At 35.9% G+C, this 26348-nt stretch overlaps 1 protein-coding gene across 5 annotated transcripts in view; it reads left to right on the top strand.

Annotated features, from left to right (window-relative positions):
- The window catches only part of RPGRIP1L (RPGRIP1 like), a 99941-nt gene that overhangs the window by 36951 nt on the left and 36642 nt on the right, over positions 1 to 26348 (top strand). For all 5 annotated transcript variants that reach the window (XR_008514591.2, XM_024233405.2, XM_054533922.2 and 2 more), the window contains exons 11-19: positions 5946 to 6052; positions 6356 to 6406; positions 7201 to 7380; positions 8257 to 8374; positions 12292 to 12744; positions 16152 to 16303; positions 19190 to 19568; positions 23693 to 23883; positions 24052 to 24135. Coding sequence is in view for 4 of the 5 variants with exons in the window: in XM_024233405.2 (XP_024089173.2) it covers positions 5946 to 6052; positions 6356 to 6406; positions 7201 to 7380; positions 8257 to 8374; positions 12292 to 12744; positions 16152 to 16303; positions 19190 to 19568; positions 23693 to 23883; positions 24052 to 24135 (1715 nt within the window). In the remaining variant the exon portion in view is untranslated. The remainder of the gene's footprint in view (positions 1 to 5945; positions 6053 to 6355; positions 6407 to 7200; positions 7381 to 8256; positions 8375 to 12291; positions 12745 to 16151; positions 16304 to 19189; positions 19569 to 23692; positions 23884 to 24051; positions 24136 to 26348) is intronic.

Raw genomic sequence — 26348 nt, 5'->3', positions numbered from 1 at the left:
TGCCAGTATCCCTGAGATGTATGAGGGACAGACACAGTCATCCACTCTCATGAATTCAGTGGTTGCTCAAAATTTCTCATATTCAGCCTAGTGTATATGCCAAAAGAATTGCTTTTTCTCATAGCTATTCTTATTTAGGTTGTTTTTAATTGTTCGATTTTCCTAAATTCTGAGCCTTTGTTTACTCAACAGTTGACAAGTATTTATTGAGCACCAGTTAGTGCTAGGTATTGTTCTAATTTCTGGGGATACAGCAATGAATAGAAACAAAAGTCTTTCCCTCATGAAATATGAATTTAATAGGGAGAAACCAACAACAATTAAATAAATATATAATATGTGAGGTGGTGACAAGTGTAATGGCACAAAAACTAGTGTAAGATGACAGAGAGTGGCAGAAATAGTAGCTTGCCGTTTTTGAGAGTTCAAATAGGGAAAATCTCTGATGAGATGTCTAATTCTGCTCTGTGACAGTGACCTTAAATACCAGGAAGCTTTGTGCCCCATGCTAAAATAATAATCACTAATAAGTTTCAGTATAAGTAACAGATCTCATAGAAGTAAAAGAATTATAATTAAAGAAGTCTGAATTTTACTGTGTTACACACACATAGATGTACACACAAATGCACAATACGGGAAATGAATTATTTGCTTTAAGTGTTGTTATCTGTTTGCTCATGCCCTAGATAAACCGAGTCATGTGCTAAGAAGGTTGCTGCTTTTGAACACTTGCAATTCAGTTGCATGAGAATGTTTAAAAGTTTAATACAGACTCACTAAAAAACAGTTATGTTTCTAGTTAGTATTCTTATGTTTTTATTTAGACCACAATGCCATATTTCACTGACTATAAGGAACATTATCTTTTCATATTTTAACATCTCTAATATTGAGTTGCATCTTATAAGTGATGGCATTTTTAACTTTCAGTGTGACTTTTTTTCACATTTTTGCAAGTCTGAAATTGGAACACATCTTATAATCAATGGAGTCTTAATTTCAATGAAACACACTAGGGCAATGTTTATTCACCAAGTGACTACATTTGATGATAGATTTTTTTATGACTTTTTCTCTAGAAGACTGTGAGTGGAATAAAATGGTGATGACAGGTTTTCTGACCTGGTGGATTTTTTTTAAGTTTTCATGTCAGAAATACATACAGTTCCTGATTTTAACGTGCAGTATCAAATACCTAACAGAGTGCTTTGCCTTAGTAATTGCTCGATAAATTATTGTTTAGGTAAAAATGTGGAAGTGCTGTATATTCCCTCTCTCTTTTCCAAGAGCAGATAAATTGCCCATTCTTAAAGGGAAAGGAAATGAAATAAACCGTTTTTATTTCTGTGCTTTCTGTGTTTACTTAGATATCAAGAAATCTAAAGCTGTTATCTTTTGGATATCTGAACTGATCTTTGCAAAGAAGCTTTTCTTAAGGGGGGTAGAATCTTGGTTTTTTTGTTAGACCTGTTTATTGTCTTTGAATTAATTCTGAGGGTTCTTACTAAGTATTACAGTTCTTAAGTTATTTTAATTTATCTAATTTATTCTTCATCTTTTTTAGTGGCTTTTTTATCATTTGGGAATTTTTTTTAATAATAAACATAACTCATGTACATTATGAAAAAGTCCAGTATGTAAATTAGAAAAATCAATCCTACAACCCACAAAATATTAGCAAAATAATCACTGCTAATATTTGATTTATGTCCTTTCAGAGTTATTTCTAAATGATAGATATAGTTTTATAATGTGCTTTTTTTGCTATATTGTAAAATCATATAATGTGCTTTTTTTGCTATATTGTAAAATCATTCCTTAATATAAATCTACATCAGAATCATTTATAATGGCTGTTACAGTTTTCCAGTGTGTGTATGTACCATGGATTATTTAACAATCTTCTATTGAATATTTAAATAGCTTCGGTTTTTTTAAGTATCATAAACAGTATCTTTCCACACAAATTTTTACACATTTATCCGATTATTTTCTAAAGAAGAATTGCTAGAACTGAATATTTACTTTTAATGCAACTATTACTTTCCAGTTATTTTTGTTTGAATACCTCAGATTTACAAGTCTAAGGATTTAAGTTTTCGTTTCTTTGTGGAAATGTATGTTACAATGGGTTATAAGAAAAATATTACAGCCTTTAACCATTTCTTCCAAGGAAATAATACACAAAAAAACCGAAACTGTCTATTTAAGAAAATCTTTTAATATTTAGAAAGTTCCATTTTGTATTACAGATTTTGAAATTGTTTAATTTTACTTTGAAGTGTCTTCATACATTTACGTTCTCATGTATCAAGTGTTCTTTGCCAGAAGATGTTTCCCTGGCTTCTTGTAGTCATTCATCTAACTGGCAAATTATTTTTAGAGAATACTCACCTCTTTATTCAAGGTACAAATTAGTTTCAGATTGTGTGAATATGTGGGGGAAGGATATGTAAATGCAGTTTGCATTTGGTTAATGCTTAAATTAACTGCATGTGTTTAAGGGCTTGCTTTTGAAAGTTCCTTTCTATCTTTAGCTGAAATGCATAATTCAGCATAATGCATGTGGTTATATTGATCACAGCTGAAGATATTAGCACAAAGGCACTCTGAAAATTGTTTAGTTGAATTGTTCTCTGCACTCTGCTTATTAATGGTGTGCTGGAAGAACATAATTTTAAAAGAGTGAAATGTTATCTCATTTGAATAAAATGCTGTTTAGTTTAACCTGCTTTTTGTCAAATCATAAGGTAAGGAGGTTATTTTTCATCTTGTACAGAATGCTTTGATTTTGCCTATTATAATTCAGCAAGTATATTTCCTCTTTGAACTATAGCATTTCAGTACTTTTTAAAGACCCAGGAGTTATGTCCCAAATAAACGGTTTGAGAAAGGAAAAATGTAGTGGATAATTCTAAATAAAATTCAGTAGAAGGTAAGTTACAGGTACTCAGTAATGTCTTCTCCCACTAAGTTATTTTTCCACTAATAATGCCCTTGTTTAAAAAATATCAGTGAATGGAGATATCATTGTTGAAACAAAAATTAGGAAAGGCTGGAAACATTTAAATAAATAAGTTTATTTCTACCTAATAACATGTAGGAACCCTGCTCTGAAAAATTGAAAGAAAAGGAAAACTAGAACATAGAAATGATAATCAAAATACAGTGTGTCTGGATAAAGATGAAACAGTCATGCCCTTTACACTTTAGCTCACCCTTAGAAACCCTAAAATGTTTTACTGGCCAGAGAATAAAATTATATTATCCTCAGTACCTTTGTTTTTACGTACTTCGGACTATATTTGCCTTCTTTTTGTTACCTAACCAACCTAACCATTCTATCTAGATGTTGTTTTAATTTAATCAACATACAGAGTCCCACTTATTCTATTCTCTAACAAAAAAGTTTATCTCATATAAATCCATATTTATTATTCATCTGAATTTTTAATTTAAAGACAAGTGTTTAACCTATACCTTCAAAATTTTTAAGTATTGTTCACATTTGGATTTTTTTTTTTTTTTTTTTTTGAGATGGAGTCTTGCTCTGTTGCCCAGGCTGGAGTGCAGTGGTGTGATCTCGGCTCACCACAACCTCCGCCTTCCGGGTTCAAGCAATTCTTCTCCTGTCTCAGCCTCCTGAGTAGCTGGGACTACAGGCATGCACCACCATGCCCAGCTAATTCTTGTATTTTTAGTAGAGATGGGGTTTCACCATGTTGACTAGGCTGGTCTTGAACTCCTGACCTCGTGATCCACCCACCTCTGCCTCCCAAAGTGCTGGGATTACAGGCATGAGCCATCGCGCCCGGCCTGGATATTCTTTTCTTTAGTAAACTAGGTATGAGGAATTTATACTCTAGGATAACGTTTTAATCTTCTATCAATAAGACAAAAGTGTTTATACAGTATATTTGAATTTTTTTTTTTTTTGAGATGGAGTCTCACTGTATCGCCCAGGCTGGAGTGCAGTGGTATGATCTTGGCTCACAGCAACCTCTGCCTCCCGGGTTCAAGCAATTCTCCTGCCTCAGTCTCCTGAGTAGCTGGGATTACAGGCACGTGCCACCATGCCCAGCTAATTTTTGTATTTTTAGTAGAGACGGGGTTCACCATGTTGGTCAGGCTGGTCTCGAACTCCTGACCTCGCAATCCACCTGCCTCAGCCTCCCAAAGTGCTGGGATTATAGGCATGAGCCACTGCGCCAGCCTTGATATTAAAATGTCTCTGTATTGCCTAGGATCACAGGTTTTATATTTTTATTTTTTTATTTTTTTACTTTTTAGACTGCCAAGAATTATATGACATTAAAAACATCCAAATTTATTCCTGTGTAATTTAACATTTTTATTTATATGTAGTATTTATAGCTTGAGAACACAATGCCTTATAAAAGTCAGAAACATATTTTTGTTTAAAATGCAGTCAGTATGCAAATGCATTTGTGCAAAGAATTCTTGGCAAATGTGTTCTTTTTTTAAGAAAAGGAAACAAAAATGTACAACATAAATTGAAGACTTATGACAAACATAAATGGTTGAGAGCAGGATGAAATTGGTAGAGTTACTTTAGATGACATGGCTTAGAGTTAGTCCACAGGGAGTCAACAAAGGAGGATACCTGAGTGTGACAGTGAGCTCTAGCAAAGAGTACACTTAAGAACGTGAGATTATCAAATACTGTGGATTTGTTCACTATTATGCTTTTTTTAAAAAAGCTAAACATGTTTAATGCGGGGAGTGAAAAATTAGTCTCCTTATGAATTTGCTGTCTTCTAAATTCTACTGTACCCTCCTGCTTGTGGGTCATAGCAACTGAGTACCTAGACAAGCATAACCATTACTCCATTTCTTAGCACTAGCTCCAAGTCCATTCCGACTGAATAGTAGCATGAACTCAGTGAATTTATTTATTTTTGGGGAATAGAATTTATTTATTTTTGGGGAATAGAGTCTTGCTCTGTTGCCCAGGCTGGAGTGCAGTGGCACAATCATGGCTCACTGCAGCCTCAACTCCCCAGGCTCAACTGATCCTCCCACCTCAGCCTCCCAAGTAGATGGGACTACAAGCATGCCCAGCTAATTTTGTTTTAATTTTTTTTTTTAAGAGATGAGATCTCCCTGTGTTGCCCAGGCTGATCTCAAACTCCTGGACTTAAGGGATCCTCCTGCCTCAGCCTCCCAAAGTACTGAGATTACAGGCATAAGCCACCATGCCCAACCCATATGAATTATTGATACCACCATGCATGGCTTAAGAATCCGGTCCTCCTAATGTAATAGAACTGTTGGAAGTATGGTTGACTAAATACAGATTCAGAATTTCCTTACTTTTTAATTTTTTTATTATGGATTTAGAGGGTACAAGTGCACATGGGTATATTAGATAGTGGTGAAGTCTGGCCTTTCAGTGTAACCATCACTCAAATAATGTACATTATACCCAACAGGTAATTTCTCATCCCACACCCCTACCATGTTCTGGAAATTACCTTGTTTTAATAAAAATACTATATGCTAAGTTGGGAAAATAAAATTCAAAGATGTCAATTAAAAAACTAAAAGACAATTTTTTTTCACATGCTTTTCAGGACCCTTAATAAGTAAGTAAAAAATCATAGATTTAGAAACACATTTTCTCAGGTATTTTAAATAGAACATTCCTTTGAAGTCCCAGAGGCCACAATTTCCTTATATTAATACTGTGAACTTATGTCTTGGGTTTTTGATGAGCAAGTGAATCATATGGTAGACACATGATAGTGTTCATTTATTCCTCATTCCCCTGCTGTCTTTGTCGAGGTGCTAGCTCAGTTTCCTTTCTGACCAGAACAATACTAGATCAAGATTGGTGTGTAACAGGAATTAAAGTAATTTGAAATGTGTTCTTAAACCTGATTTTTACTTACCTTTCCAATTGTGTGGACTTTATTTTTAAGATCAAAATGAAAAACTCGTTCAAGAGAATAGAGAACTACAGTTACAGTATCTGGAACAAAAGCAACAACTTGATGAACTTAAAAAACGCATAAAATTGTACAACCAGGTGAATTATTTCCTTATTTCAGAAATAAAACTCAGAATTTGTATCTCAATATTTTATGCATAGAGAAAGCACTATACTACAAAGCGAAAGAATACAGATACATTAATTACTCAGTTTATTAACTCATACTATCAGGTAGTTTATGTTCCATAGGGACATTTTGAAGTACTGGAATGTCTTGTAGACTTTGTTAGTTCATGGCATCAGTCAGTTTATGTTTCATGGGGATAATCTGAATACTTGGAATGTCTCTTGTATTTTCCATTCATAACTCATTGTGAGCTTTTACTTAATCTATTGCAGGAGAATGATATTAATGCTGATGAATTGAGTGAAGCTCTCCTACTTATAAAGGTAAGGTTCTGAACTTCATCGTGATTTTCATGTCTGCATACAACTGTTTCAGCATAAAGATGACCCTTATCTGTAACCCTTACATTTGGCGAATGAATTATTCTTGCATCTTCTGAAACTTAGTACGTCCTTTACAAATATGTATGTAACATGTCAACACTACTAAGACTCAGGAAAGTGGTCAGGTGACATTTAGTTATAGCATATACATATTTCATAATGACATCAAAGTTACATTAAACCAGACCTCAAAAACTCTCATTTAAAGCACTTTCTTTAATTATAACAAACATTTTACTTTTATCTGCTTCACTATTTAACTCATCAACAATTTTCTGCCCTAAGAGACCTTGATGCACACCCTGTTAAGTAAAATACTGAATTATAAATATCTCAAGAAGATAATTTTTAATTCTAGAATATTCTGTTATTTATAAGACACAAAAAAAAACTTCTTTCCTTTTAAATCACAGTGTAGATTTTAATCAAATGAAGAAATAAAAATAAATGTACATGATTCTTTTATATGTCGTAAAGTAACTATTTTTTGATTTATTTATAACTGTTCCAATTGTATATCCAAATATTCGAATTTGATTAACAGGTAATTTTCATTTTTTCCATCTGGAATGAAGCAGTCCTGATATATATATCAGGACTTCCTTTATCTGTTTTCAATTAATGAAATTGAAAATTGATGAATCAATGAATTATTTATTGATACATCTATATTAATTCATAAAATCACATCTTAGAAATTTTTGTTTCAGTCATAAAATATGTTTTTATTTTAGGCTCAAAAAGAACAAAAAAATGGAGACCTTTCCTTTTTAGTGAAAGTAGATAGTGAAATTAATAAAGATCTAGAACGCTCTATGAGAGAGCTGCAAGCAACTCATGCAGAAACGGTGCAAGAGCTGGAAAAGACAAGAAACATGCTAATTATGCAACACAAAATTAATAAAGATTATCAGGTAATGTAATACACTAAATGGGGAGAGTAAGTTTTCTATAATATTCTGCTGATGATTTATTTTCTAAATACCGTATGTTATCACCTGTTATCTATTAACATCTATTGTAATCTACTAACATATCACATCTCTGGAATGTAGCCTCATAACTAGGTACTTAGTTATAATAAATAGTTTTAAAACAAATAATGTGGGGGTTTTTTGTTTTGTTTTTTTTTTTTTTTGAGACAGAGTTTTGCTGTTGTTGCCTAGGCTGGAATGCAGTGGTGCAATCATGGCTCACTGCAACCTCCGCCTCCCAGGTTCAAGTGATTCTCTTGCCTCAGCCTCCTGAGTAGCTGAGATTACAGGTGCCGCCACCACGCCCAGCTAATTTTTATATTTTTAGTAGAGACGGGGTTTCACCATGTTAGCCAAGACTGGTCTCTAACTCTGACCTCAAGTGATCCACCCACCTCGGCCTCCCAAAGTGCTGGGATTACAGGCCTGAGCCACCGTGCCCTGCCACAAATAATGTTTTTAAAGTCCCTGATTTTAGGGAATGAGTAGTGGCAATGAAATCCCCTTTGTTAGCTTTAGCACATTCTGCAAGTAAGTTATAGTTATCCTGAAGTCATGCCATAACTGTATTGTCTTAGCTTTTAACAAAATGAAAACACATCTCCATAAAAGGGAATCTGGAGTTTTATCTTTCTTCTGATTTGTGAATATTGCCAAGCATAATTTTCTAAAGTGTAAGCTATTTGAGGTCAGGAAACCATGGTTCATAGCTCCTACTATTTCCAGGATCTAGAAGATGCTTGAATCATAGTTGCTTTGAATAATGAAAATAGAACTAATCATAAGTATTAAAACTTATTATCTCTTATTTTGTAGTTGGAGGTTGAGGCAGTGACCCGTAAGATGGAAAATCTGCAGCAAGATTATGAACTCAAAGTGGAACAGTATGTTCATCTTCTTGATATCAGGGCTGCACGTATCCATAAACTAGAAGGTACAACATACACAATTTTTTGGTCCACAGTAACTAGAGGAATGGATTTTATAACAGTTGATAATGTCATCCAAATCGCACTTACAGTGTATTTTTGCTGTGTTTACCCCTAATTCATAGCTAGCGCACTGCAGCTTTGGCCTCCTGGGTTCAAGCAGTACTCCTAATTTTTTATTTTTTTGTAGAGCCTATGTTGCCCAGGCTCATCTCAAACTCCTGGGCTCAAATGGTCCTCCCGCCTCGGCCTCTCAAAGTATTGCGATTACAGGCGTAAGCCACTGCACCTGGCCTTGATTCTTTTCTACTCAAGAATTTTTAGTAATTCCCTACTGCTTTTTAAATTCAGTATTGCAAGCAAGATTTCAGATTACTTCATAAATTACTACAAACTCAACTTTACCACCACTTTTTAATTTCTCATCTAAGCAACCTGTGCACCTCAGCGAAACAGGTCCTCCGCCTGCTCTTTGCAGATATGTCATGCTCAGGCCCGCTGCCATGCCCTTTGTTCTTGCTGTTTGCTCTGCCTAAACCTTCTTTCTACCATGATTCCAAGATACACACTTCCCTGCTTTGAAACCTAACACAATACTCACCTGTACTAGGAAGCTGGTTCTAATTATTCCTAGCGATCCCTCTACTTGAAATGTCCTTACAGTGATTTTTAGACTTTAACAAGTAGGAAAATCACTTGAGGAACTCATTTAAAATGTGGTTTCCTGGGCCCTACCCCTAGAGGTCCTGGGGCCCATGCTTTTTTATATTGTATTTAGAAATAACTGCAAGCTATTCAGATGCAGGTGCAAGACTACATGTTGAAAAAAACTAGCTCAGCACTTACCAACCCAGTTTTCTTCTCATGCACTCAAAAGCTGTATGTTTGGGGGGCATATAAGTGTTCTTCAGCTGTTGGAGTTTTGCGTATTCTCCATAACCACAATCTAAGTTCTACAGTGATAAGTTCTTTGTCTCTCTTTCATGTCCATGTCCACTACGTACCATACTTACTTCAGTGGTCTATGCCAGCAGTAATTTTACATTCTTAAAACTTATTGAGGTTCGAGAAGGCCTTTATTCATGAGTTATACTTAATTGATATTTATCATAACAAATTAAAAGTGAAAAAAGTTTAAATATTTTTAATTTGTTAAAATAATAAACTTATTGCATGTTAACGTAAATTGAAGTACTTTTTTTAAGTTATATTTTCCAAAACAAAAAAAATACTTCAAGAAGAGGGACATTGTTTAAAATTTTTTAAATTTTTAGCATTTCGCAAATCTTCTTAGAGACTGGCTTAATAGAAAACAGCTGGATTTTTATATCTGCTTCTGCATTTAATCTGTTGTGATGTCACACATCATGTAACCTCCAAGAAACTCCATTATACACTTGTGAGAGGATAAAAATGAAAAGGGCAGATTACATTTTACCATTATTATAAAAATAGTTGTGACCTCACAGATCCCCAAAATGGTTTCAGAGACCGTGAGGGGTTTCCAAACCACACTTTGAGAAACTCTGATCTGGGTAGAAGAGCTCAATAAATATCTTTATCTGACGAAGCAGGGTTTTCCAAAAGTCAAGGAGCAATGTGTACCTTTTATTCCAAGTAGTACTCAATAAAAATTTGTTTAATGGAATTTTCTTGGTTAAAAGGGAGGTCACAGTGTTTGTGATTTTCATTCCTTTCAAGTCTTACTAAATTTTAACCATCATATTTTATCTGTCCCCTCAATTCATTGATTCACTCCATAAACATGATCAAGCCCCTAATGCATCCTAAGCAAAGTGCTGGGCAGGGAGAATACAAATAGGAAAAACCGAGGCACCACCCTCGTGGAACTCCTAAGATGTTGACAAGTAAATAAATGGTTATGTTTTACTATGAAGAGTATAAAGCTAAGAAAATCTAAAGGTATCAAGGAAACTGAGGAGAGAATGCCTATTTCTACCTCAAGATTCAGGGAAGACTTCACACAGTAGGTATGGAGTCTTTAAAGATGACAGAATTCACTACTAAGTAAAAGTAATATAAGGCATTCCAGGCAGTAAGCAAAGCAGGGAAAGATGCCCTAAATATGACGTATTGCAGTACATTTGAGAAACTGCACTATAGATCCATCCAACTGGAATTCAGGAAAGTCAAAAAAAGGAGGAGAACCTGGAGAGAAAGCTATAAGGAACAAAATTGTGAAGGCCCTGTTTTCACCCTGATTGATGGGGTAGAACCTTATTAACCTGAAGAACCACAGAGGGATTTTAAAGTAGGGAGTGATACACTCACAAGTGCATTTTGGAGATTATGCTACAGGTATTGAGGAGAAAGAGGAAGATTAGAAGGAAGGAAGCATTTTGAGTTCTATTAATAATCTAGGTAGTAAACTGGAAATATAAAATTAGGTACAGTGGAAATAGAACAAGAACAAATTTGTTGAAGAGTTAGGAAATAGTATTGAATAGTAGTGACCCTATAGATGTGAGGCAAATAAAAGAAAAAGAGTTGCTGTTTTATGATAGTCTCAAAAAAAGAAAACGGGGAATCGAGGCTGACTCTATGAGATCTAGCTTGGGCAACTGGATGAATGAATGAATGAATCATCACTTGCGATTTAAGGTACAGAAAGAGCTAGAAGACAATATGGGCTGGGCACAGTGGCTCAAGCCTCTAATCCCAGCACTTTGGGAGGCCGAGGCGGATGGATTACTTGAGGCTAGGAGTTCAAGACCAGCATGGCCAACATGGCAAAGCCCCGTCTCTACTAAAAATATTTTAAAAATTAGCCAACTGTGGTGGCAGGTGCCTGTAATCCCAGCTACTCGGGAGGCCAAGGCAGGAGAATCGTTTGAACCTGGGAGGCAGAGGTTGCAGTGAGCCGAGATTCCGCCACTGCACTCTAGCCTGGGTGACAGAGTGAGAATCTGTCTCAAAACAAGCAAAAAAACAAGGCAGTATGATACATTCTGTTTTGAATATGTTGTGTGGGATATCTAGATACATAGAGGGTTAAACAAAACATTAGAAATACAGGAATGGAGTTGAGAAGATAAATATGAATTTAAAATAGTAATATGGAAGCCTTTAGCATATTAATAATGACAAAAGTCATAAAAGTTGATGAGATCACTCATGAGAATATGTAGACTAAGAAAATAATTAAAAACAGAAGCCCAGAAAACTAGCAGAGGAAGAGAAATCCCAAAAGAATGAGAAGGATAGGAGGAGAAGCAGAGAAGATGACGACATGGAAGCCCAGGTAAGACAGAGTTCACTAATGGAAGATTGTCATCAGTGTCAAATGTAGTAAAGACATCAAGTAATACAAGGACCAGCGTTCATTGCATCTAGCAATTAATTGCTTATTGGTGGCTTTTTCTGGAGCAGTTTCACAGAAAAGCAAGGCAGATATTCACGTTGGTGATATTTGGTTGGCCTGTGTATATAACGGTGAAACCGTCATCATGATCAGGATAATAAGCCTATCCATCACCCCACAAAGAAGAAAAGTATAAATCTTAATAAGTTAAAGGAAAGGAGGCAGCAGAAAGAGAGACTGACTTTATAGGAAAGAAGACAATGGGTGGAGCAGAGACAGGGAAGCAGGTGAAATCCAGGTAGTTACCTCAGCTGTTCGTTAAGAGGGCTTTTTTTCTTTTGATGTTTTTCTCCCCTTTTTCCTGGCTTAGGCTATATTAAAACTGAAGTTGCAATTTTGTTGCCGCCTAATAAGTGATGTCAAAACAGAAATGATAAATTTTTGTACGATAAAGTATTATTTACAGAAAAACAGTGTAGTCGTAGAATTTAAAATAGAGACTATTCACCAGAAGTACTCATTCTTACCACTTCAAAAGCCAGTTTTCATTTTCTTATGTCAATATTTTGAAATCTCTAAACTGTGTGTCTTCTCTTGCAGCCCAATTAAAGGATATTGCCTATGGCACCAAGCAGTACAAATTTAAACCAGAAATCATGCCAGATGACTCTGTTGATGAATTTGATGAAACCATCCACTTAGAACGAGGCGAAAATCTATTTGAAATCCATATCAACAAAGTAACCTTTTCTTCTGAAGTTTTACAGGCATCTGGAGATAAAGAGCCTGTCACTTTCTGTACCTATGCTTTCTATGATTTTGAACTACAGACAACTCCTGTAGTGCGAGGCCTTCATCCCGAATATAACTTCACTTCTCAATATCTTGTTCATGTTAATGACTTATTTTTGCAATATATTCAGAAGAATACTATCACCCTTGAGGTCCACCAAGCTTATAGCACAGAATATGAAACAATTGCAGCATGTCAATTAAAATTTCACGAAATTCTTGAAAAAAGCGGCCGAATATTTTGTACAGCAAGTTTGGTTGGTAAGTACAATGTATAAGCTTTGGGTATTTGAATTACTAATTTGGTTTATATATCATTATGGTACTCTACATTACTATCTTTTCTTGTATATTAAAGGTGCCTTTAGAGCAAGGACAACGTTCTTTACCCACAGTTAATTGGACTATCTTAAACGTCACTGATGCCGAGCACAGTGGCTCACTCCTTTAATCCCAGCACTTTGGGAGGCTGAGACAGGTGAAGCACTTGAGGCCAGGAGTTCAAGACCAGCCTGACAAATACAGCAAAACCCCGTCTCTAGTAAAAATACAAAAATTAGCCAGGTGTGGTGGTGCATGCCTGTAATCCCAGCTACTTGGGAGGCTAAGGCAGAATTACTTGAACCCAAGAGGCAGAGGTTGCAGTGAGCTGAGATGGCGCCACTGCACTCCAGCCTGGATAACAAGAGCGAAACTCCATCTCAAAAAAAAAATGTCATTGATGATGTCAGTACAATGGCTATTAATTTTTTAAAACTTGTAACTTCAGATGTTTATCGTATTGATACTCTGTTTGGCTAAATTATGTAATTTATTTATAAATAAATTTATGTATTGAACTATAGTTTAAGTTCCTAATAATAGTTTAAATTATTTATAGTTTAATAGTTATAACTATTATAAATAATAATATAAGCTATTTATAAAATTATTAATTTTTTAAGACCTTATGTTATCACCATTAGTAGGCACTGGGAATACGGTGGTCAGTGGTAAATAAGACAGACAAAACCACCCCCTGTAGCTTACCTTCTAGAGAGGAATACCGGCAATACAGAACAGTTAATCAGAGAAAGAGGCTAAAGGGAGAAATGGCAGGTTGCAAATTCAGGTAAGGGCTTCTCTGAGGGGGTAAAGAATGAAGATCCATGCCAGGATCCAGGGAAAGAATGTTTCAGGCAGAGGCAATAGCAAGTGCAAAAACCTGAGGGAGGAGCAAGCCTGACAATGGGAGGAACAGCAGTAAGCCCAGTGACTGCAGCAAAGGGGGAATTCAAGTGATAGGCGGGGCTAGATTATATTGCAGAGCCTTGTAGGTCAGAGTGAGGAGTCTGGATTTTCTGAGCTTTTAGAAAAATCACCCTGAATGCTGTGGAAAGAATAGTCTGAAGCAGGCAAAAGGGAAAATAGGACCGTTCTCAGGCTATTGCATTGATCAAGGAAAGACGATGGTGGCTTGGATTAAGATGGTAATGAAAGTGGCGATAAAAAGTAGTCATATTCAGTACATATTTCATTAACTTCTCCTTCAAGACTTGCTTATCAGTTGAATGTGTGATAATGAGGGAAATGGATGAAGTAAGAATTGCTGGCATGAGCAGCTAGAAGAATGGTGATGCCATTTACTGAGATAGGGAAAACTGGGAAAGGAGCACATCTGATAAAGAAAATCAAGAATTCTGTTTGGACAAGTTAAGATTGACCCGCCTATTAGACATCCAAGTGGTGATGTCAAGCTGGTGGCTGGACACACCAATCTGAAAGTAAGGGATAGAGATATAAAAGTGGGAGTTGTTAGCATATAGAATATATTTTAAGCCATGAGCATAGATAAAATCACATAGAGAGTGAATGTAGATAAAGGAAAGAAGGTGGCCAAGGACCAAGCCTTGGGAAACTCCAAAATTAAGGCTTCAGGAAGAGGAGGAAAAGCCAGCAAAAGAAACTGAGGAGTGGCCAGTGATGTAGGAGGAAAACGAGTCTGTGGTACCCCAGGGACCAAGTGAAGAAAATATTTGAAGAAGGAAAGAGGGTGACTTAGGGTCTCAGGACAGATTTTATTTTATTAATTGAGTGATTGATTGCATAGGTAATATATTCACATGACTCAAAAATCAAAAAGACTTCAATGTCTACCTCCCTCCCCTTTTCCTTAGCCACCCTGGGTCCCCTCACCAAAGGCTGCAGATTCTTTCAAAGATTTTTGTTTGTTTGATTGGGGTGTTTTTTCATTAAGCCAGGGTCTCACTGTGTTGCCCAGGCTGGTCTCGAGCTCCTGGACTCAAGCAGTGCCCCCACTTCAGTCTACCAAAGTGCTGGGATTACAGGCATGAGCCACTACACCCAGCTTGAAAGATCTTTTATGCATATACAAGCGAATATATATTACATTAATATTTTTCTTTTAGGACTTATTTTTAAATGATGACTTCTGTCATAGTGTGTCTTGTGCTGCTGTAACAGAATACCTAAGTCCAATATCAAGGTGTTCACATCTGGTAAGGGCCTTCTTGCTGCAACATGACAGAAGGTTAGAGGGTGGGAGCGAGCAAGAAGGAGTCAATCTCGGCCTTTTATAATGGCACCAATCCTACCCATGAGGGTGGATCCCTCATGGCCTCATCACCTCTTAAGGGTCCTACTCATAATACTCTTAATGATAATTAAATTTCAGCATGAGTCTTGGAGGGTACAAACATTCAAACTATAGCAGGCAGATAGTCACATTTGTACGCTGATGAGAATGATCCATTAGCAGGGAAAAAATTGATAAAGTAGGAGAGAGTAGGGGTAATATTTGTAATAATCTGGTGTGTTCAGGAAAGTTTGTGTATAGAATATTCTCTATTTGACAAATATTAAGTAGCCTTTATATACTAGACCCTCTAGTAGGAGTATATTGGTGGAAATTATGGCCCTTGCTCTCAAGAAACTTACGGCGTATTAGAGAAATAGGCTGGTGAACAGACGGGCCAAAGCAGTCAGTGCCCTAACAAGGACATACAATGTCCATGAAGGAGGCACAGGGCTCTACTCTCCTGGGAGTCACACAGAAAGTCTTCCCCATGGAAGAGAGATGAAGAGCTACCTGAGTTGAGAGGAGTACTGAGGGTGTGCAGGGCAAACATCGTGCAAGGGTGTACTGCATGGGACATGTATTTGGCATAGCTATGACATTTTCCCTTATGCTTGTGGGATAGTCTAGAAATGGGAAGATGCCAAAGATGTCTTGAAACTTGAATTAGAATGTGGAATGTCATATTTATACTTTTGAGGTTTCATATTGTAAATGTCAGACAACATTGAGTGCAACTTGTTTAAAAAAAGTATTATACTATAGCATCAAAAAGAATCTGTGGAGTATTTGATCCAATGTTTAGATTTTTAAAATGTATTTCAGAAGGAATGAAATAGTACAAATTGGAATATCTCAAACATAGTTTGATGTAGTTCTTTAATAATATTTAATATACAATGAAACTCATACTTCAGAAGTAACTATTTTCTTCATCTGTTATTTGCCAATCTCACATCATTTGTGCAAGTCATATTATTTTACTCAGCATAAAATGTGTAGTTTTAATGCATAATGCCATTGATGTATTTTTACTGCTATATATTTTAACGTATGAAACTATTTTAACCTTGGGTTATGTACTGATTTGTAGGAACAAAAGGAGACATCCCAAGTTTTGGCACAGTGGAATACTGGTTCCGATTAAGAGTTCCCATGGATCAAGCAATTCGACTTTATCGAGAAAGGGCAAAGGCTTTGGGATATATAACATCAAATTTTAAGGGGCCAGAGCATATGCAGTCGGTAAGCCCATTTGGCTTTCAGACCCTTTTATAACATAGAAATTTTATAATATTTATGTGTCGTGCTTTAAACTAAAATCATTTTCTTTCACAGCCATCAAGTGGCTTTTTTTAACTTTTATTTTGAAGTAATCATATACTCACAGGAAGTGGTAAAAATAGTACAAAGAGGTCCCCTGTAACCTTAACGCAATTTCTCCTAATTGTAACGTCTTGCATAACTATAGTATAATTTCAAAATCGGGACAATACTATTAATTAGGCTACGTACCTTGCTCAGATTTCATCAGTTTTTACATGCACTTGTGTGTGTGTGTGTGTGTGTGCACGTATGTGTGCAGTTATTCTTTGCAGTTTTATCACATGTATAGATTTATATAACCACAACCAAAATACAGAGCTGTTCCATCACCACAAACTCCCCCGTGCTATTCAGGACACTTTTGAAAAATTAATCATCACAATACTGCTGTCACACATCAAAAGACTTTTGTTAAAAATTTCTACTGTTAAGGAAATAAACAGCCGTTATTGGACTATCAGTTATTGTGCTTCCAAATTATTTCCTCATGTTAAGTTTCTGAAGTGCAAAGTAGAATACAAAATTAATATTCTCTTTCTGGGAACTTGGAATTTAAATGCAATTCCTCAGGGCGGCATTTCCCAAACAATCTTTCATGGAGTCTTAATGACCATATTTTCATATTAGTTCCATGATCCAGTAAATGCAGAAGGCCTTGAATTGAGCAAGGTTAAATAGGATTCTTTACTTTAGGAGTTCTCATATATAACATGAATCTTTTTTTTTTGAGACGGAGTCTTGCTCTGTCACCCAGGCTGGAGTGCAGTGGTATGATCTCTGCTCACTGCAAGCTCCGCCTCCCGGGTTCATGCATTCTCCTGCCTCAGCCTCCCAAGTAGCTGAGACTACAGGCACCTGCCACTACAGCCGGCTAATTTTTTGTATTTTTAGTAGAGACGGGGTTTCACTATGTTAGCGAGGATGGTCTCGATCTCCTGACCTCGTGATCCACCCGCTTCAGCCTCCAAAGTGCTGGGATTACAGGCATGAGCCACCGCGGCCAGTCTATATAACATGAATTTTAGTAGGCAATGTAAAGTATGCACTCACATTGAGTAACAGAGGGATAAGATATAGTAGAAACATTTGGTATGTCTGTTCAAGTCATAATTATCTTACCTCTTTTTTTATTTGGAACTCCTTCACCTCCAATCCATGGAGCCGGGCTCCTTGTGTTAGCAGATCCCATTTTCTTTCACTCCCCACCCTATTATAACTAATGATTTGGAAATACCCACTTGACCCCAGTTGAGCCAATCAGATTCTGCCCTCTGAGATCAGGAGAAAGCAAGACATATCTGGAACACGTAAAATTGGGGGCTGTAGGCAGCCATCATCTACCATGTTAAACAGCGAAGGTAACACAATGGGTCTGAAGAAAGAGTAATGAACAAACATACGGAAAAAAATGGAGATCAGATGGAAAGGACATTCTGCTGGTTTCTAGGCCACTACCTTCCGAAGGCCCAACCATATTTCTACTATGTATTCCATGAAATATGCCTGTAACCTTAAAGTCCCTTTTTTGTTGTTTTTGCTAGATAGAATTAGTTTCTATGACTTTCAGTTAAAGAAGCGTGACTAATATCACACTGATTTCCAAACTTAAGAAAGAGTGCACCTGCTTCCAGAGACCATCTTTCTGGCCAATATTCCTTACAACACACTTTGGGAAATGCTGTTATGGGGATGGGAGTTAGAAATAAGGAAACCACACTGGTTTTGTAGTTTAAAGCTTTTTAGACTCCCAGATTCTGACTTGAATAAGTTGTTTCCTGGTGGAATTTCAGCTCTGGTGCGTAGATTGAAAGGGAGAAGTGGAGGTACTTTTTCAGTCATTCCTCTCAGCCTTCTATTGCTGAGGGCAAACTAGCTCTGGGAAAGCAATATTGTGATTCACTTCTTAGATTTCTCCTCTCCACATACCAGATTTGTCCACTAAGGAGGTTATGACAACAGCTTTATTTTTTCCTCCTCCAATAAACTTCTCATGGAGTCAGGGTCCCAGATGCTCAATCCAGATTCAGAAATGCAGAGGGATGCCTTTGTGGAACATAGAGACTCCAGCACTAAACCAAACAAAGCACAGAAACACTAGCATTTTCTTTGTTCCAGATCACATCAACCATGGAAGATTTAACAGTCAGCACAATACTTTTCTTTAATATCTGTGTGCCGTCCATCTCCGTAATAGTTCCAAAGGAACCATAGAGTAGTTTCCAACTCTACCTAATAACTCCTTTTGTTCATCTCTCTCCTGAAGTATCCTCCGGTCCTAGCTCTTTTTCTCTTCAAGGTTTATCTCTGACTGTTCTCATTTTCTCATAACAGTTAGACTTTGTTATACTGGCTAATTTGGCCTCAGGTATCTGCTTCCTCAAATCCCAACAGTTCAGGATGAGGGCCAACCCAAATATAACAGAATCATTACTCTGGGTGGGCAGGTGAATGTCTTTTAGTTAGGACATTCGTCTGTCTACGCATTGCTCACTATAGTCTTTAGTTATCTAACAGAATTGAAGAACATCAGATTAACATTTTTCTTGGTTTTATTTGATTTTAGCACCAATCTCTACATGTATGCTCTGTCTCCAAGGTTTATTGCTAATAACAGGATCATCTATTCACACATGTTCTAGGGAATATTGATTTTCCATTAGAATAAAAGCTTATTTTACTGAGAAATTATGAAGTGAAAATATGCAGCTTTTGTCATTGACAAAATTATCTTATTTGGGGCTTGGCAGCTGCTGTTCATCTTTTAATTGTATTATTTCCTTAATATAAATATGTATGTTTTTCCAGTTAAGTCAGCAAGCACCCAAAACTGCTCAACTCAGTTCTACAAATTCCACAGATGGCAACTTAAATGAACTTCACATTACAATAAGATGTTGCAACCACCTGCAGTCCCGAGCAAGCCACCTGCAGCCACACCCATATGTTGTGTACAAGTTTTTTGATTTTGCAGACCATGATACAGCTATCATTCCCAGTAGCAATGATCCACAGTTTGATGATCATATGTATTTCCCCGTGCCAATGAATATGGATTTGGATCGATACCTTAAGTCAGAGTCTCTGAGTTTTTATGTTTTTGATGATAATGATACCCAGGAGAATATTTACATAGGAAAAGTCAATGTGCCTCTGATTTCGTTGGCACATGACAGGTGTATCTCAGGTAAGCCTATGTTCTTGAATCTATAAAATTGTAAAAACAAAACAAAATTATACCTTAGTGTTATGGATATGATTTGTTTGTAACTAATCATCCTAACCTCTTCTCAGTCTTTAAACTTTAGGCCTATATTACTATATTTTAAAAATTATTTTCTTACTAGTTGCCCTATGTGCATCTTATCCCAGTCTACTTAAAATTAATACTAACTTAATGGAATTAAATACTTAAGATATTTAATTAAATATTTAATTCAATTACAATATAGAAAATCTAATAAAATTTCATCCTTTCATCTCCTTTTTGCAATTATTATCATATATATGTATATAGTATGCCTCTCTGTTATATACCAACAATACAATGTTATAATCATTGCTTTATAAAATCTTATATTCTTTAAAGAAGTTAAGTAAGAGAAGGGAGAAAATATATAATTATAGAAGACTTTGATATTTACCTACATATTTGCATTTTTGGTATTCTTTATTTCTTCCTGTAGACTTGAATTACCGTCTGATATCAGTTTCTTATTCCAATATAGCTCCATTTCCTTCCCCTCCTTTGTGCTATCACCATATATATTTTGTTTTCCTATGTTATGAGCCCAACAATTATTGTTGTATGCAGTTATCTTTTAAATCAGTTAAGAGGAGAAAAGATAAAATGTATATTTATACTGTGTTTTGTAATTACCTATGTAATTACCTTTGTTGGTCTCTATTCCTTTGTGTGGATTTGAGTTACCATTTCGTGTCTCTTTCCTTCAGCCTGAAGAACTTCCTGTGATATGTCTTGTAAGTTAGGTCTACTGGCAGTGAATTCTCTCAATCTGGGAGGATTCTGTTATCTGGGAATGTTTTTATTTTGATTTTGTTTTTTGAAGGATAGTCTTGCTGTATATAATATTTTTGGTCAACAGTTTAGTTTAGTTTTTAACTTTCTGCCCTTTGAGTACATCAGACCACTTACTTCTGGCATCCATTGTTTCAGATAAGAAATCAGTTGTTAATTTTATTGTGGTTCTCTCATACTTGATGTTGTTTTCCAGGTTTTTCTATTTGTTTTGGCTTTCAACAGTTCTACTGATGTGTCTAAATGTGGATCCTTTTGCATTTATCCTACTTAGAATTTATTGAGCTTCCTGTGTGTAGTGTAATGTTATGCACCACATTTGGGGAGTTTACTGCCATTATTTTTTCAGTTATTTTTTTCTCATCTTTTTTTCTTCTCCTTCTTGAACTTCCAGTACATGTACCATATGCTGGTATGTTTGATGGTTTCCCCACAGGTCTCTGAGGCTCTATTCATTTTTGTTCATTTTTCCTCCCATTCTTCGGATTGAATAATCTGTTCTAATCAACCTGCAAGTCCATTAATTCTTTCTTCTACCAGTTCAGATTTCCTACTGAACCCTCTATTGAATTTTTTCACTGCAGTAATTATACTTTTCAACTCCAGAATTAGGGGTCTTGCTATGTTGCCCAGGCTGGACTTCAACTCCTAGGCTCAAGCGATCCTCCTGCCTCAGCCTCCTGAGCAGCTAAAACTACAGGCACGTGCTACCACACCCAAACATTATAATCTCTTACTATATTCCCTATTTGATAAAACATTATCATTATACTTTCCTTTTAATTATTTAAACACACTTTCTTTTAGTTCTTTGAACATATGGATAATAGCTGCTTTGAGATCTTTGCCAAGTCTAACATATGGTCATCCTAAAAAAATGTCTATTGATGGTTTTTTTTGCTGTGTATGCAGTACATTTTCCTATTTCTTTGCATGTCTCATAAGTATTTTGTTGAAAACTGGACATTTTTGGATAATATATTGTAACGTCATTTCCTAGGGGGTTATTGTTGCTATTTTTGTTTGGTGACTTGCCTGGACTATTTCTGTAGAATCTATTTCCTCTGCTGTGTATAGCCACTGATGTTTCAGCTAAGTTTTGTTTCTTTTTTTCTTTTTGTTTCAGTTTTAACCATAGGTCAGCATAGCTTAGTGGTCAGTCAGTGACTGTTCAAAGGTGTGCTTAAACACCTTGAGCCAGTAGGTTTCCACCTTTTGCCTATGGGTCAGTGTGTGGCATGGAGGATGCATTCAAATCAAAGTTCAGTCTACAAGCCTGCCTCAGTTTTTACTTTCCGAATTGACTAGACCTCTCATTCAACCAGGGACAGATAGCTTACCAGGGTCCTCTTTGATTTCTCCTGAGCATTTACACAGCTTTGTGTGTGCCCATAGCCTTCCACATCATGAGCTATAAATAGGCTCTTGTCAAGGCCCACTTCTTTTTTTTTTAGATGGAGTCTTGTTGTGTCGCCCAGGCTGGAGTGCAGTGGTGCCACCTGGGCTCACGGCAACCTCCTCTTCCCATGTTCTAGCAATTCTCCTGCCTCAGCCTCCCAAGTAGCTGGGATTACAGGAACCCGCCACCACACCTGGCTAATTTTTGTATTTTTAGTAGAGACAAGGTTTCACCACCATGTTGGCCAGGCTGGTCTCAAACTCCTGACCTCAAGTGATCCACCTGCCTCAGCTCCCAAAGTGCTGGGATTACAGGTGTAAGCCACCGCACCCAGCCAGCGCCCACTCGTGATATCTTATTCCTTGGATTTCCCTTTTAAATTGTTGGCTGGCTTTCTGGTGCTTTGGCTTGCCCCAACCAGTATTGAGACCTCAGGCTGTCTGTGATGTTGACCTTCTCTGATTGTTTGCCATTGAGGTTGCTGTTGTTTTTAACAATTCCTCTGGGCCTGAAATTATCTATATTTTGTTCCACATATAGTCAGCACCCTACAACAGAGACTGCCAGTCCTCTTAGCCTATCCTAGCCTGGCAGAACTTCTCCAAAAGGGGAGTGGGGGAGAAAGGGTAGGATGAGAGCAGTCCCACAGATTCCTACTGTTCTTACTGAGGTGCAGTTGATTTTCTTGAGTAAATGCTTCTCGATTTATCCAGTATCTTTGATCAATTTCCAGACTCCTTAAATGGTTGTTTCTGACCATTTTGTCCAGTTTTATCATTTTTTTAGAGAAGATTTGCTGAGCTTTTTACTTAGCCATTCTGGAAGTCTTGCTATGCCTATAAAAGTTTATCACCTCATGTTCTACTTATACCCTTTTATCCTACCCAAAGTCTAGAGTTTGGGAGGTTTTTTTTTTTCCAGCCAGCCATTAAAAGGAGTATCAACACTTGAGAGCAAAGTAAAGGATACTCTTAAGCAAAAGCTAACGCTTGAAATTTAGGTTTGAGCCGGTGCCTGTAGTCCCAGCTACTCCGGAGGCTGAGTAGGCAGATGGCTTGAGGCCAGGAGTTCAAGGTGGCTGGTGTGCTGTGATCGCATCTGTGAATAATCACTGCACTCCAGCCTGGGCAATGTAGTGAGACCCTGTCTATTTGAAAAAAAAAATTAAAAAGATATATAGATTTTGTTTAAGTCAGAGATTTTTTTATACCCAAAAATCCAGTGCAACTGTAAAAATTTGAGACTCAGTATAACAGATTCAAGTTTCTTTTGTTACTGCTATTTGTTGTAGATGGTCCGTTTATTTTATGGGCTTTTTCTATGCCAGTATTAATTTGGAGTGATTTAACAAATCCCAACAAAATATATTTAAAGTTATAATAGAATTATATGGTAACATAAAGTTTCCTTTAGATGTGTAAATTATTTGAAATTTTAAAGTATTAATATATTTTTCTTTAGAGACAAGCCACAAGCCTTACAAAAACTTTCAAGTCAAAATGGAGGATACTTGAGCCTTCATGAAGGAAGGCTAAGAATTCTGAATAATGTCTGAATTTAATTTCAGTGAATTGTTATTTATAAATTAATTTTCTCATCTTTGAATCAGTATTATCTTTGAGGCCTTAACTTCTGAAGGAAGTTACTTGAGAGATGAACCTGTCATATATCATTTTGTCTTTATTTTACTCTTTAAGCCATCTGAATTCTGAGTGAAAGCCAAAATTATTTTTAAAGTAGGGGGTACAACCACCTGGCTAGTTCAGACGGTAGAGCATGAGTCTCTTAAAGTAGGGAGTAGTTCTTTGTTCTTTAATTCTTACAGTAATAAAACTTCACTCTAGCATTAATTAAAATTGTTGTAATTTGACAGGAATATTTGAGTTAACAGACCATCAAAAGCATCCTGCTGGCACCATCCATGTTATATTGAAATGGAAATTTTCTTACCTTCCACCAAGTGGATCAATAACAACTGAAGACTTAAGAAATTTCATTCACAGAGAAGAGCCAGAAGTTGTTCAAAGATTTCCTCCAGCATCCTCTGTTAGCACACTAGCTGTAGTGAGTATCAGTGACTTTTAATTTTTTTACAAGTATAAAATTTTGAATATAAGGCTTAAGAAGTAAGCTGCCACCCCCACCAAAAAATAATAATAATAATAGCTAAAGTCTTATGTGAAATCTAATGGTCATCATACTCAGTCTGACACATTGGTTGGTTTGTCTTAGGCACCAAGACCTAAACCAAGACAACGTTTAACACCTGTAGATAAGAAGGTATCTTTCGTGGATATCATGCCACGTCAGAGTGATGTAAGTAGTAAACACTGAAAATACTGATTTTTTCATAACAAATATTTGAAATAAATTATATAGGCATACTATTCCATACCTGATTTAAATGGAAACAGGTGAATAAAGTATGTCTTTTCCCATTAAAATGATCACTTTGTGTTTTGGCACTATATATAAGTGTTAACTGTTCAAATTTTTTATCTAAACCCTCTTTTGGGCCCTTACCTCTCTCTAGCTTCTGCCCCAATCCTCTACTCCTATTTTTTTTAAGTCTTCAAAAAATTGTCTAAATTCTGTCTCCTTCACTTCACATTGTTTCTTGGACTCACTTCATTCAAGCTTTTATCCTCATAAAACTACTCTTACTAAGGTCACAGCGACTTTCTCTCTGCCTTATGCAGTAGTCAATTCTAAGTGCCTATCTTCATCTCCCAGGAGCATTTGACACAGTGGAATATGGGCCTCCCTTCTCTTGGCCTCTGGGATACCATGCCTTCCTAGCTTTCCTCCAACTTTACTGTTATACTTCTCACGCTCCTTGATCATATGTTTAAATGTCAATGTGCCTCTGCAGTCAATCCTCAGACGTCTTCTCAATCCATATCTACATTAAGAGATCTTATACAGCCCCATGGCTTTAAAAAAGCATCTATATGCTGACACTTTCATATTTATAATCTTTAGTCTAGACCTCACTGCTGAATTTCATATTCATTTTCTTACTGCCTATTTAATGTGCAATGAATGTTTAATAGGAATTTAAACTTGACATGTCAGAAACCAAACTCCTGATTATACCAACCCTCTTCCAAAATTTTTGCCTCTTTCACGGTTTCCCATTCTCTGTAAATGACATAATCATTCACTTGATTGCACAGGCATGAAATTTTGGAGGCATCCTCTTGACTCCTCTTTTTGTCTCACCCCCACACCCAGGTCATCCACAAAAGGTGTCAGCTGTACTTTAAAAATATATACTGTATTCAGTTTTTTACCATTCTCTCTGGTGGACTTTTTAGAAAATATATCTTCTTTGTAATTCACATATAACTTAACATAGTAAAGGACATCAATTTTTAAGCATAGAGCTCAATGGATTTTTAAATATGTACACACCTGTGTAACTACCACCCACATCAAAATATTCTGTCTCTCCAGAGCTTAAAATAATACCTGGAACATACAGAGCATTTAATATGTGTGTGATAAATAATGAATTCAATAATTATAATTCAGTAAATGTTTTATCGCTAGTATTTATGGAGTGCTTATTATGTGCTTTATATACATTGGACTCATTTAATCCTCACAACAACCCTATGTAGTTGATACTAGAATTATTCCCATTTAAAGATAGGGAAAGTGATGTTTAGAGAGGTTAAGTAACTTGTTCATGGCCCAAGTATTAGAACTGGGATTTGAACACAGTAGCCTGATTCCTAAGTAAATGACCACTAACATTAAAAAGACATAAACATAGAGGTGTTTGTTGCAATGTTAGTCATAATACCCAAAAACTGAACTAGTTAAATGTCCAACAGTAGTAAAATGGTTCATTAAGCCATGGCACACCCATCAATATAATATTCTATTGTCATTTAAAATTATGTTTTTCTAAGTTTCATATCGGGAGAAAATATTTATGTTATGATATTAAATTTTTTAAATGTAACAGGATATATTGTATTTATAATGCAGTTATTACTGTGTAACCAAAATTTTTATTTCCATCAAAAATTAGTTTTAAAGAAATAGAAATCTAAGAAGTTTAATAGGTATTACCATTGAGTACTAGATTTATATTGATTTATTTTATATTTATCTTTTACATTTCCTATATTGGCCATGTTTACTTTTAAAAATAGTAAAAGTCATAAGCTGTATTTTAAAACTAAACATTTGTTTGTTAACCCAGGAATAATAGCGAACTATAAATTCATATTTGATGAAATAAAAAGATGACATTGATTGTAAGGAATACACACCTATGCTAGCATATGACATTTTTAAAATCACATGAGTAGTTTATAATCATCGTAGAAATATTAGAAAATACAAAGAAGAAAAAAAAAAACAGTGAAAATAAAAGTTAATGTTCCCAAATCTAAAACTCAGAGATACTGTTTGGATGAATTTCCTTTCATACTTTTTCCCATGGAAATACACACATATGTATGTTTGCTTGCTTGTTTGTATTTTAATCAAACATAATACAACTATATATATTGTTC

The sequence above is a fragment of the Pongo abelii genome, chromosome 18 (genome assembly GCF_028885655.2).
Source record: "Pongo abelii isolate AG06213 chromosome 18, NHGRI_mPonAbe1-v2.0_pri, whole genome shotgun sequence".
NCBI lineage: Eukaryota > Metazoa > Chordata > Mammalia > Primates > Hominidae > Pongo > Pongo abelii.
This window is presented reverse-complemented; position numbering and strand designations above follow the sequence as displayed.